Here is a 14005-nt window from a genome sequence, read left to right as displayed (position 1 = left end):
TGATAAATCTCTGGAACACCGTCTGCTTGGAGAGCTTTCAGAAACACTCAAACCGCTATGTTGCGCACATGTGCCGAAGAGGGAGAGAGAGAGAGAGAGAGAGAGGGGGGGGGGTGGGGGGGGTGGGGGGTGGAGGGGCTGGGGTGTGGGGGATTACAAATAACAGAGAGAGAGGAGAGAGAAAGTGATTGAGAGCAAGAGAGGGAGATCCAAAGAGGGAATAGAAAGGTTGGTGACAACTGTAATTCTCCCAGTTGTATTGCGCAGGGTCACACACAGCGTTAACACACAGCTGATAAGACTGTGAGCTTAGAGAAATGCCCCCCCCCCCCCCCCCCCATTGATGCATCCTTGTGAAAGTGTGTGAAAGTCCCACCTATATCAAATGGTGCTGTGCATTCCTCAATTCCTCAATTGTTGGCTGAATTTTCTTGTTGTCCTTGCAGCACGTGGGCTGTGACAACATCCTGGGATCGGACGCGAAGGAGGACCGGTGTCGCGTGTGCGGAGGGGACGGCAGCACCTGCGAAGCCACGGAGGGACTGTTCAACGAGTCTCTGCCCAGAGGAGGTGAGACACACCTGTCCCTTATGGCCGGGGACGAGAGCGGCGGACAGGCTTCTGATGGCTCTCTCTTCCCCGCCACTGATGAGTTTGGATGGACCTGGATTCATTCAGTGTGAATGGATGAGCTCCAGAGAGTATACAGTCTGAGCCGATTGTGTGTTTTTGGTGTGGCGACCAAATGCGACAAATTCCAAGTCACCTTCTGGGGGATAACTCTGGATAAAGTAAAATGCAGGAACTCGTTGTCCTCTTGGCAAAGCAGCGTTTGTCCGAGGGCCAGAAGATCCTGAAGCCAGGCAGATAGTCTTTCACTGAAATGTGTATTTTTCAATGATAGAGGATGAGGAATCCTGTTTTGGGGTATTTAGAATTATGTTGTCAAAATATAGATCAAAACACAATATCGTCCTATTAATTACATCATCTAGTGAAGGAATCAGGAGTAGAGATAGGGCTTCATGTTGGCTGTATCTAGAGGTAGTCTATAGAGAGCAAGAGTGAGAGAGACAGAGACAGAGAGAGAAAACATATTTCTCCTTCTATGGTATGGCCAGTAAACCATCTAAAAATACTGTGTGTGTGTGTGTGTGTGTGTGTATGAGAAGGAGGGAATTGTTTTGTCCTCCTGCAGGATGGCTTTGTCCTTTTTCGGTGATCACGTTTGATACCCCGGAGCTCATTCTATATGTGCCCTTACCTCATGCGATATATAACCTTCTTGCTCCTCTTGTGTTGTAGAATATGTCATGTGCAGCACAGTATTGAGTGTGACCGAGAAAATACCGCCTTAATGACTGCCGGCCTTCTCTTCTCAGGCTACATGGAGGTGGTTCAGATACCTAGAGGCTCGGTCCACATTGAAATCAAAGAAGTAGCCATGTCCAAGAACTATATCGGTAAGTGATGGCCTCCAAATGATCAAGCCGCCCTCGTAATTACAATAACAATCAGGGACATGCACGTTTCGAAGTGTTGTGCACGCTTCACTTCTTGACTATCAATCCCCCCCTGAGCTGTAATTCACCGCGGAGTGTGAAAAATAATGTCGAGCAATTTGGGACATCAAGCTGTTTCGTATTATCTGTTCAGTTCTGTGTCCTTGCGTCTTCTCTGCCTTGCGTCTTCTGTGCGGAGAGCAAAGCGAGCGATGCCATCCGCTGGTTTTATCTCCCGTTGCCTAATGCGAAGCCATAAAGCAGCGTTATTTATCGCCTGTCTTATAAAACTCCCTGAATCTAGCACGTGTAATGGCAGTCCTGGCACCGGACTCATCCACTCAGTTCCAGACTAAACAAAAACTATTTGCAACACTGGCAGTGTCAGAATCAAAACAATCAAACAACCGGATTCAATTAGGTTTGTTCTGGGCCCTTCCATTAACACGAGAAAGACATGTGACAGTGTGTTGAATTTATAGCTGATGGCGTTGATGGAGGGCTTAAGTCACACTTTGAAACGGAGCGCTGCATCAGATTTATAGCGCGGTGGTGACAGCTGCTTGGTCCACCAGGATTACGGGGGATATGATGTCTATATATCAAAATTTTAAGAGTGCAATTTTGGCTATTATGCGGACTTGATTCTCCCTCCCAAGCAATTTGTAACTTTGTTATGAATGTCATGTGTGACCCTAGTGATAAAGGGAATATTTTTCTTTCTAACGTTGTGTGAGTCCTTGCTATCTAGGTCAGCATAGTGTGCATTTTTAATGTTCTATTAAGGCAAAACTTAAGCGATCTGTTAAGGTGAGACAATGTGAAGATATAGAACAAGCAGTCGGCTGTCATCTTTTGCTGACGGCTTTTAGGAGTTCCAATATGCACCTGCTCTGCTTGTGTGGAGACTTGTTTAATTTACACTCAGACAATCCACATTGGTGTTACTTTTCAGCACAACTTCTGCAAATGCATATTGGCCACAAACACATCTCACAGATGTGCTGAAAATGACGCATCATTTTTGAGAGCGTGTTGTAATATATTGAGGAGGAGTAAACTGTTGTTCAGCTAATCTGCGTAAATGCTGCGGAGGGAATTCTGCAAGCACGAGCCAGGGAGATAGAGTACAGAGTGGTTGGATCATTTCTCCTCAATTTGGCCCCATTTCAACATGAAGAAAGTGGATATTTTCAGATCTGTTGTGCTTGGAGACCAACCTTTGTTTTGACGACCGGAGAGAATGGTATTCGTGAGCTTCGTCCAAGCTTTCACCTGAAGTGTGTGTGTTTTCTTTCTCCTCCTAAGTTAGACGTATGTGTGTGTGCGTATGTGTTCGTCTGTCGTGTGCGCACAGGCGTACGTGTGTGTTTCTGTAAGTGCTGTTCAGTGTCTATTAAGGGATAGAAAGTTGTCAATGACATCAGGGAGCTTGAAGATGATGATGATCAAGATGAATGATGGCGATGACATCACACCAAAGGATTGCCTCCACCTGTTGTCTTAGCTACCGTTCCTGACTAGTCTGCTTTTGATTTCAGCTGTCAGCTTTTTTAAATGTGTCTGTTGTTTCTGTGATTACCCAGCTTTGAAATCTGAAGGGGATGATTACTATATCAACGGAGCGTGGACCATCGACTGGCCCAGGAAGTTTGACATCGCAGGGACAGCCTTCCACTACAAGAGACCCTCTGATGAGCCAGAGTCCTTAGAGGCGCTGGGAGCTACCACCGAAAACCTGGTTGTCATGGTAATACATCCGTTTTTTTGGGTGTTTTGATTGCGCTACGCACTATAAAAACCATTGTAGGTGTAAGTGTCACTACTGTCATATTCACAAGGCTTTTCTCTTGCTGTTTGCTGTTACAGTACCTATTTGCTAGTCTGGAAAACCATAAGCTCAGTGCTGTTTGTGCTGTATGGCTATTGTCTGCCTCAGTCCACATAAACCCAACATCTGGGTGCAAACCTTAGGTGACCCTCAGCCAGTGGTTTGGGGTTAAAAGCTATTTATATGTGGATATTGAAAAGCCTTTTTTGGCTAAGTATAAACACGCTGTCACTGGATTTGGCGAGGGTGCGTGTTATTGTACGGGGGCGTGTTCGAGCACGTTGAAGTACAAATGCACATACATTTTAATGGGTGTCATGATGACAAGTGTCTCTGTGCGCGCTTGTGTGTGTTTGTGTGTGAGCTCTTGTGTGTGGATGGGAGACAACTGAGCATTTGCTTGCCATACTACGCAATGGCCCTCAGGACCACAGCGGTTTCTGCCTTGACATGAATGCTGAAAATACCAGACCACACAGCACCACTGGAATAGACGAGCAACTGGCCGCTCCACCACCAGCCATTCCTTTGTGGCTTGAACAGCAGTGCCCGATTCCCTTGGTCTCACTCTGCGTCCCATACACTAATACAAACACCACACAGCCACACTGATCCGGACTGTTCAAGCTGCAGTAAAAAAAAAAAAAAAAAGGGCACAAAAATAAATTCTGATTAAGAATGAATGGATGAAGATTGAAAAAAGAAAGACTGTTGTTTTAGTCAGCTCCCAAACTCTCTGTTTTCATGTTAAACTGGAAGATGTCCTTGAAGTGGACTGCAATGAAGGATGAATTTCTCTCCTCACCCTGCAGGTTCTCCTTCAGGAGCAGAACATGGGAATACGCTACAAGTTCAACGTGCCCATCCAGCGCACGGGCAGCGGGGACAACGAGGTGGGCTTCTCCTGGCACCACCTGCCCTGGTCCGAGTGCTCAGCCACCTGTGCCGGAGGTAAGCCGGCTCTACCTACGTGCCGTGACTGCATCTTACATCTCTCTTCTTCTGGAGGAGTCTTGTGCCTGCCCTGATTTTAGCACTAGGCCGTTTTTTATGGCCACAGAAACTTGGCTGGGGCATAGAGACTCAGAGACTCTGTCCCACTGATTGAGGCAGCAACCCGCTGATTGGGGGTTTCCCAGTCACATACAAATCTTGTTTTAAATGTTTTTTGTAACTTTTAGATCTCAGTGCAGCATTTCATAGAGTTGATCACGCAGCTGTACTTGACTGCCTTAAACACTGGGAGGGCATTTTGGACACAGCACTAGACTGGCTCAGGCTTTTTTCCTCCTCCTCCCAAGTCATAACCTGCGGAGTCCCTCAGGGCTCCTGTCGAGGCCCCATCCTCTTCTCCTTGTACATGCGGCCCCTCGGTCATATTGTCCCGAGGCGTAATGTGTCCCTCCATTGCTATGCACACGACACCCAGCTGTACCTGCTCCTGAAGCACAGTGAGTGCCTTTTAGAGCGCTGGATGTCTTTCTCCAAATTAATGACGATAAATCTGAAATTGTTATTTTGCGGTCCTTCTGACTGTCAGAATATAATCTGCAGCACACTGGGTTTTTTATCTGTTTATGTGAAACACAGCTAAGAACCTTGGGATGTTCTCTGACTCCAGTTTAACCTTTGATACAGGTTAAATGGGCCGTGCAGTCGTGCTTTCCGCAGAACAATTAAAAAAATTAAACCACCACTATTCTCCGCTGACTCAGAGAAGGTCATGCATTTATTTGCGTATTTATTTCCTCTCACTTAGATTACTGCCGCTCTGTTTACTCCTGCTTTACCCAAAATGCCTCTGCCACGTCTGCAGCTTTCTGTCTGGTGTCAAGCGTAAAGACCGTACCCTGAGTTTAATCTCCCTGTTAGATTTCGAATCGATTCAAGGATTTTACCGATTACTTTTAAAGCACAGCATGGCCTCCAGCCACATTACTGACCTTTTAACTCCCTACGAGCCAGACAGCACCCTGAGGTCCTCGGTCAGCCCTCCTGTCTGTTCCACAGTCTAGACTGAAGACCAAAGCAGACTGAGCATTCTCCATTAGAGCTCCTGTAACTATGTCTAGCTCAATCAATTCAGTCCTTTAAATCTCTTCTTAAAACCAATTTCTATAAAAATAGCTTTCGGTAACAATTCTTAGATTCTTAATTCTATTTATTGCTAAATAATTAGTTATTTACTATTATTGTCCTGTTTTGGGCATTTTTTGCTCTGTAAAGTGCTTGGTAAGCCGTGTTTTTGAAAGCTGCTAAACAAATAAAGTCAGTTATTATTCAAGTTTATTATTCTATGAGAGAGGAATACTGGATACTCAGTTTAGACCCTCTGGTGAGCTCCAGTGGCCTGTTGCCTTTTGAGAATCCGCAATCCAAGCATTTTGGTGTTGAATGCCATAACACACTGCGGGTGTTTTAATTCTTTTTGAATATTTCTAACCTTCTCAAATATTCGATATAAGTATCTTGTGTGTGTGTGTCATTCTGTAAATCTGCTCCGACCAATAATCCCACAAATGCTGAATAGTGGTGTGGGGAAACCTAGTATCATAATTTGAGATGGGTTTCCAAAATCATTACTTTATAGCTCAAGATTCAGCCTCTAATAAATTCAATATGTATGTTTTCCATATTTTAGCCAGAGTAATGAATATGGTGTAATTTCTATGAATGGGCCGCTCTGTATATCTTCTGGTTTACCAGCGCCGCTTGGGCACACAGAGATTTGGTCGCTATTCCAGAACGCTCGTCCTACAAAGTCAAATATTCAGAGTCTAAAACCGCAGCGAAATGTTGACCATGGCCTCAAGAATGACTAAACCAAACCTTTTAGCCCAAAAGCAATGGGTTTCATGTAACAATAAATAGTGTTTCTTCCCAGTTGTCAAGCGCGGCCTGGAAGGGTTTGTAATATTCTGTAAAAGCATGACTGAATAAGCATGTGGGTTTTTTTTTGAGGAAGGACTTTCGAGTCCACAGCCGAAGTTTGCAGCTATTCCTTAGATGGGGAAGCACACATGGCATTCCAGTGTCGTAAACATGCCTTTGTATTGTTGATCCAAATGATCTAGTTGTGTCTACTGTGTGTCTCCTACCGCACTCTGACCGCGCTGCGCTTTAAATCAGGAAAACATAAGAGTTATTTAATTATACATACACCCATTCAATATAGCTAGGTCAGCTAATCATGAAGTGTTGTTTAATATATCACTGTGGTAATAAAATCTTTGAAAAACACCTTTTGACAGGCTTACAACTGAAGCTCTTTTACCCCATGCTTAGCACTATTCCTGCAAACTATATTTCACTTGCACTAGCACAGATGGGTAGATTTTCTATACTCCAAGCATACACACACACACACGCACACACACACACACACATCCATATCTCATTACATCTGCCAGACAAGTCTGGTGTGGGATATGTCCCATGAGGGTCCAGACAGACCCTTTCTGAGATGGTATGGCATACGCACATGCACGCACACACACGCTTACAATCTCACGCACACACGCACACACAAAAACACACACATGTATTCATGCACACACACACACAGTGGGAGGTGTGACACCGATACGGTAGCCCTCACTCTCTCCATTATAAGCCAAAGTAAAGAGCTCTCTGCTCTGTAAAAGTGATTTGCCAAGATATCCTGCAAAGAATAAGGAATTTACACGTCTGGATTTACTACAGGCTGAAAGTGATACCATCTCCGCCCGAACACAGCACTTGACATGAAGACTGGCTCTGATGTTTCTGAAGTGTTTAATGTGCAAGATCAGCTGAGCTCTATATACTATATGTCCCTGGTTGATGTGTGTGTGTGTGTGTTGTATGTCTGCGTCGCTTGTCTCCTGCAGGTTCCCAGAAGCAGGAGGTGGTGTGTAAGAGGCTGGATGATAACTCGGTGGTCCAGAACAGCTACTGCGACCCAGACAGTAAACCTCCAGAGAACCAGAGAGCCTGCAACACTGAGCCTTGCCCCCCGGAGTACGTAACACTGACCCGGCCCCACACTGCCTGCTCTACAGCTTAGCCTACCCTCCTTGTTCTGGTCTTAATGTAGTCCACACACAGTTTGGCTCCAGCTTGTTACAGATTAAAGAAAATCATTGTCATTTAGAATTGGACCATCCATGAGAATTAGACATTACACATTTTTTATCATCACAGCTTATTTGTGAACCATTTTAGTGACCTATGCAAGTATTCACCTTCATCATAAGTCACTGCCCTAGAAAGAAAAATCTTCCATAAAAATGAGTCTGACTGGTGATATTAATTTGCCTTCAAGGAGCCCTAGTTGTAAAATGTGTTTTGAAGAAAATACTAAAATAAAATGGCAATGATTTATAACTTCATATGTTAACTATTTTCAGTGTTTGCTTTATGCCAAAACTAAGACCCCCTGAAAATGACCACCTGTGTTTAATTGCATTGGCTAGTTTACTTTACGAACCCTCGAGGGATAATATACATGTATACGGTTGGAATATGTATTTGTGTTCGGTGGCCAAATGTGCTTAGCCTCTCCGCTGCAGCTGAGAGCATGGCCAGACAGAGTTCAATCACGTCTGAGACAGCAAATTGGAAAAAGAGGAATTAAATGCATTGGGCTAATGAGTTTCAGGCATCTGCCAATTGTTTGTGTTTGTGTGTGTGTGCTTGTGTGTTGCTGTGTGCGAGTGGGAGAACTTGCAGTTGGATATTGGCCAATCTAATAATCTAAATTCACTGTATAAGTGCTATTGTGTTTTCATACGTTTAGGCCACACTCTTCTGTTTTTTATTTTCACCTCTGCATTCAGTAGATGCAGTCTCTTAGTATCTCATTTGTTTTGATAATTAGTACTTGAAGGCTATTGCAGCGCACGCGTGTGTATCGAATTACAGTGAACACATGGCATTTCTGTCCGGTAGGAACGCAAACACGCTTTCTGCGGTCTCAGGAAACGCTGTCTGAAGGAGATCATGTAAACATAATTGTTTTAGAATACCCGGGATTTTATGGGCTCAAGTGATGAAAGCTGACACAGATGTTTGAACACATTGTTAATTCTGTATACATTCCATTTTATGATGTAAAGTGGATTGCTGCTGCGATATCTCAGGGGCTAGATGTGTTTGCGAGACTGTTGTCTTGACAGTTTTATGATATTAATTCTGAGGTCTGGAGGCTGAGTCAAGTGTTTTGGAAGTCAGCAACTCAGTGGCCTGGCCTGGCATGGCATGGCATGGCATTAGACGCTAAAACACACTCACTCTGCAACACAGTGGTTACAAGTCAGAAGAGTTAATCTGCGTCATTCATGTTTTTATGATGTTTGAGTAAAAGCTGGTAGACGGAGAGAAGAATTCTTGTCTGGGTGATGGTGCTGTGTACAATATATTTTCGACATGTGATCAAGTTGTTGGTTTTAGTACAGTCATAATTTTGCATATCATTACAATTCTTTGTCTAGCTATACTAAAAATTAGGTCACTCTTGCAGTATGACATCGTTTCAATGCTATACTTCATAACAGAGTCACTCAAATGTTGCGTAATGTATTTTTACATAATACTAACTGACCAACTTGAAGAATGAAGTCACCACAGAGAGCATAACACCGGCACACAGAATAACAGCAGTGACCAAATTCATATGGAGTGTAGGATGGAGCCCGGTGTTAGCTTTGGTTCTGCTGTACAAAACAGATTCAGCATCAGTTTCATGCTTCCAGGTGGTTTATTGGAGACTGGTCGGAGTGTGGGAAGACATGTGATGGAGGGATGAGGACAAGGACGGTCTTATGCATCAGGAAGATTGGCCCTGCCGAGGAGGAGACGTTGGAGGACACCCACTGTTTGACCCACCGGCCCATCGAGCGAGAGTCCTGCAACAATCAGTCTTGCCCGCCTCAGTGGGTTACTCTGGATTGGTCAGAGGTGAGAGAATATTTCCCTTTTTCCCTCTCCTTTAATTCTTCATGGAGTGGCCATAAATTGACCCCCCCTCAATTTATCTTCCCACGTGTCCTGTGTCCTCAGTGCACTCCTAAATGTGGCCCGGGCTTCAAGCACCGCATCGTCCTGTGCAAGAGCAGCGACCTGACCAAGACCTTCCCCCCCGCCCACTGCCCCAGCCACAACAAGCCCCCGGTCAGGATCCGCTGCAGTCTAGGACGCTGTCCTCCTCCTCGCTGGATCCCTGGGGAATGGGGACAGGTAAGAGTAGTACCTCATTCAAATCATCAACAGAACGGCTATTAAATATTTAAATAAGGCACAATTTCAATGGGCTGGAGCTCAAGAGATTTCCAAACGCAGTATGCAGTATAATCCTTTTAAAGAGATCGATTGAATGCGTAATAGAAAAAAGAAGCAACAGATAGATTCCATGTGTTGGTGAATGGTCAATATAATTTACACTTGGATGATGTCCTGGGGTTCCAAGCAAGCCTGTGACGTGTGTGTGTGTGTGTGTGTGCGTAGTCCCTCCTGTGTGCGAGTGCAAGTGTTTCGACAGGCCTGGAGTGTGTGATCAGTGGCAGTAATATCCTCCTGGCTGTTTGAAGTTTATCTCTACCTCAGACAAGGCCTCTCTGTCACTTCCAGGAACAAGATTTAGAGGAAGACCAAAGGATAGCATACTCAGGCTCACCCCGCGAAGACTTAGTGCACTCAGCAAAGCTGTTGAACACTTTACAGCGCAGTTGGCTTATGTTGATAAGGGAATGCCAAAAACTGTGCGTCAGAGAAAGTTATATCTATAAAAAGTATGACATGTTATTTTGTGCAATTCATGATAAGTTAGTGTAAAAGGGAATTCTAAACACAGTGCACTCTGATGTTTAGAGGAGGATGGTGCAGCGGAGCGTTTGGTCGCCATGCCTACATGCTGATGCCTGATGTTCTGATTAGACTGGGGGGGACTTGAGGTGATGTCATGGTAAGGTTCCAGGCGGCTCTGTGTTGTTGAGGTCAGGAGTCAGAGGCTAAGAGTCAGGCAGTCTAGGTCACGGCTCTCTGCTGGCCTCTTCTCATAATGGCCACATCAATACACGGTGCTTACAAGTCAATCAGTGCCAATAACCCTCATAAGCGAAGCAGACCCGAGTGATAACCCCAGCGCTGTCCATCAAAGAGAGGGGTCCTCGCCATGCCCTGCCAAGGTTAATGCCTCATGGAGCACAGCTGTGGTCTGCTCTTACACAGCACTTTCTCATGCACTGGAGAGGTGTTTGTAACTCTCTCTCTCTCTCTCTCCCCCCTCCCCACCTCTGTCTGTTTTTTTGGCCATAATTACAAGCTTCGCCCTCTCTGCTCCTGTCCCTCACTGGCCGGCTCCCTAAGCGTCAGAAAGGGGAGATTGTTTGCCAGCTAGCGAGTCCCTGGTCTCCCAGGCCAAAAGGTCACTGGTTCAAATCCCACTTAAGTCCCGCCATTGACGTACACCATCTGTCATGGCCGGCAGCGGGCCCTAATAAAGGCTCTCTAATTGGGAAGGGATGACATGCGGGCCCACTGATCTGAGGCTTCCATAGAGGCTCATTGAAGGTGACGGAAAGCCTGGTAGCTCTCTGGTCAACGGGGGCAGCTATTTGTTGACGGCTGGGTTCGCGTCACACACTTGCGCACGGGCACACACACACACACACACACTCATGCTCACACACAGCGGTGGCTGACAGGTGTGTTGTGTCTTAGTGCTTCCAAAGTAAGCTTAATCATGGCCGCACAGATATCTAGTTCATTCACGGCTATTGTTTTGCTTGGTGTAAGCAGAACACTGATTAGTTGGTTATTTGTAAGCGTTTGTATGTAACAGTATGAGCTGTGCTGGGAGAACGTCCATCCAAAAGACAGAAGACATTCAGCAGAAGACTGAAGAGAACTGTTGACCTTATAATTTCATTTGAAGTGATCTACTTTAGCCTCTTGCAGCGTACTAGTATAGCTCAGCTGATAGTCAGACTGTCATGAAAGAATTAGAATGAAATTCCTCAGGCCAAACGGGTCAACCAGAGCCAAAAAAGAGGCAATTTTCTGTCAATATGTCTGTCTGTCTGTTTCTTTTTACTGTCTCCTTTTTTTTTTGGTTTGTTTTTTTTGTATGGAGAAAAACTTAGTGCCCTCTTCACAGAGCAACAGTAGATCTGGTAACTCTGATTAGAAGTCTGAGTCTCGGCCATGTCAACTTAACTCACTCCGCACAAACTGCTAGATAAGCTAGCTGGGAAACACAGTCACTGACAGCCAGTCGGTTTAATCAGTTCACGAAGAAAGGGCGAGAGGCGAAGGTGACTCTAGCGGGCCATGTCCGCTCCCTGCCTCCGTGCCTGCTGATTGGTTGATTGGATCAGGCAGTGCAGTGTATTTGGAGGGATTACTCAGAATGGCTAGTGTGTCTGTTTAGGGGCAAAAGGGACACTCTGCCCACCACTCAGGGTCATAGAGGAGAGATACACTAAATATGTCTTCCCATGAATAATGTTTTGTTCTAATGTCTCCTGTCACAGTGTTCGGCGCAGTGCGGTCTGGGCCAGCAGATGCGGACGGTGCAGTGTCTGTCTTACACGGGTCAGCCATCCAATGAGTGTGCAGAGTCCCTCCGGCCCACCACCATGCAGCAGTGCGAGAGCAAGTGTGACGCTACGCCCATCTCCAATGGCGACGGTGAGATGACAACACGTACACACACACGCACACTTGTCTGCCGTCACATTTTAATAGCGTTGGCTCGGCTTGTCTGCGTGACAAGTTGGCTACTTGCAGTTTTCATCACACTCATGCAGAAACAGGTTTGAGACTAGACACAGGTTTCTATATAACACTACAAGCTTATAGCCTATTACTGAGGCTATAAGCGGCAGATGTTATAGTAGCAATGTGAATATGCATTGTACGTGCATTGGTTTCACACAAAGCAGCAATTGAAAAGGTTATAAACTGTCTCTATCTTCATCTTCACTCTTCTACTATGACCTAAACATGCTTGGATGACACACTCCCCTAAACTGTGCCAGCTACATTAATCTTTCCAGTGAAGTTGGCGCTCGGTCAAAGCGAAACAGCTCAACCCTCCATATACACTTACACATGATGGATGGCTATTCAGATGCATGGGGAAGGGCCTTTCGATTAGCCTGAATGGAAAACGTGAGCAGCGTTTACAGGCTGGCTAATGGGATTAGCTGTAGGCTAATTGTTCCTTTACGGACAGCAGTGAGGCAACGTCTCGTTTCATTTGGCTCTGTGAAGGCAGGGGCCAAAGCCTAATAAGGGAAGACACTCCGATCGTGATAAGGCACTTAGAGTACTGCCTGTCCAGCAAGCAGTTTGTGTGCGTGTGTGTGTGTGTGCGTGTGTGTATCGTAGGGATGGCAGGCAGCCCGGTCAGTGAATGAGGCCAGGATCTGTCTCAGTCTTAGTCTCTGCGTCCAAGTATAGTTGCAGAGTATTACTCTGCTGAAGCCTGAGGGAGCTTCATCAGCCCTGGTGTAACAGGTCACCTATCAAAAGGAGAGACCTACTGAATGTACTGCAGTGTAGGCATTAGGTGTAGTGGTATTAGGTAGGTATTAGGTATAGTGTTGCCATTTCACATGCATGAAAATGTAGTAGTTATTATTAGTCATTCAGGAAATTCTTTTGAAAGTGTATTAAAACTGCTGCCTTGTATGCTTGTGTTGCATCATCTGTCTTTAACTAAACGCTCTGTCTCTTCTGTCTCTCCCCCTCTCTCCCCAGAATGCAAAGATGTAAACAAAGTGGCCTACTGCCCACTGGTACTGAAGTTCAAGTTCTGCAGCCGTGCGTACTTCAGACAGATGTGCTGCAAGACGTGCCAGGGACACTGACCCTCGGAGTGCGAGAGAGAGAGAGACGCAGCAAGGAGAGACGGAGAGAACGATGGAGGGAGGCTGAGACGGCACTGAAAGGGAGAGAAAAAAGCAGGGAAGACCGAAAGACTCTGGACCAGTGGAAGAGAGACAAAGAGAAACACTGGGGGAAGAGAAGAGAGAAGTAAGGATTGTACCTGTCTCACACCTGCTCCTCCTGCCCTCCATCATGGTGGAATCCAAACCACTGCTCAGCCCATATGCTGACACAACCGTTTTTTTTTTAATTTTCACTTCTGTGAAGTGGAACTCGGAAGATTATTGTTAGTGATGTTATTTTTATTATAATAATAATTATTGATATCATTGTTAGTCTTCCTCCTTGTCATTGGTTTGTTGTTTTATGAATCCAAAGTGCTGGACACATCACACACAGAGGATGCGCCCCGGGGATGGAGGGATGAAGAGGAAGACTCCTCAGTAGAAGAGGGGATGGGAGTTGAAGGTTCACTGTGTGTCGGGCTCCTGTCTCGGGACAACTGTGATGGTGCTATTGGCAGACAGACTTTGGCTTCGGTGCACTTTTGTGTAAATATTTTGCCAATTACCGCTCAAATACTTCCATATGACAAACCCCATCAGTGTACTGTATATTTATTGTACAATTCAAAACATAGTTGAGACATTGTCCTCCTATCATGTTTTTGTCAGATAGTAGCCTACTGTCATGGAAGGGAATGTAATGTGATAGCGTTCATATTCAATGTTTCTGTGCTGGAATGAAAATGTTACATACTGTAAATCCTTACATACTGTAGTCATTTACAACCAGTTACATA

General features: G+C 45.3%; 1 protein-coding gene across 1 annotated transcript in view; it reads left to right on the top strand.

Annotated features, from left to right (window-relative positions):
• The window catches only part of adamts6 (ADAM metallopeptidase with thrombospondin type 1 motif, 6), a 45406-nt gene extending 32222 nt beyond the window's left edge, over positions 1-13184 (top strand). Inside the window, exons 16-24 of the mRNA XM_078288726.1 lie at positions 447-570; positions 1383-1463; positions 3089-3252; positions 4146-4284; positions 7203-7332; positions 9066-9270; positions 9373-9549; positions 11844-12000; positions 13075-13184. Coding sequence (XP_078144852.1) covers positions 447-570; positions 1383-1463; positions 3089-3252; positions 4146-4284; positions 7203-7332; positions 9066-9270; positions 9373-9549; positions 11844-12000; positions 13075-13184 — 1287 coding nt within the window. The remainder of the gene's footprint in view (positions 1-446; positions 571-1382; positions 1464-3088; positions 3253-4145; positions 4285-7202; positions 7333-9065; positions 9271-9372; positions 9550-11843; positions 12001-13074) is intronic.
• The last annotated feature ends 821 nt before the right edge of the window (positions 13185-14005 follow it).

This window comes from Centroberyx gerrardi, chromosome 2 (genome assembly GCF_048128805.1).
Source record: "Centroberyx gerrardi isolate f3 chromosome 2, fCenGer3.hap1.cur.20231027, whole genome shotgun sequence".
NCBI classification, from domain to species: Eukaryota; Metazoa; Chordata; class Actinopteri; order Beryciformes; family Berycidae; genus Centroberyx; species Centroberyx gerrardi.
This window is presented reverse-complemented; position numbering and strand designations above follow the sequence as displayed.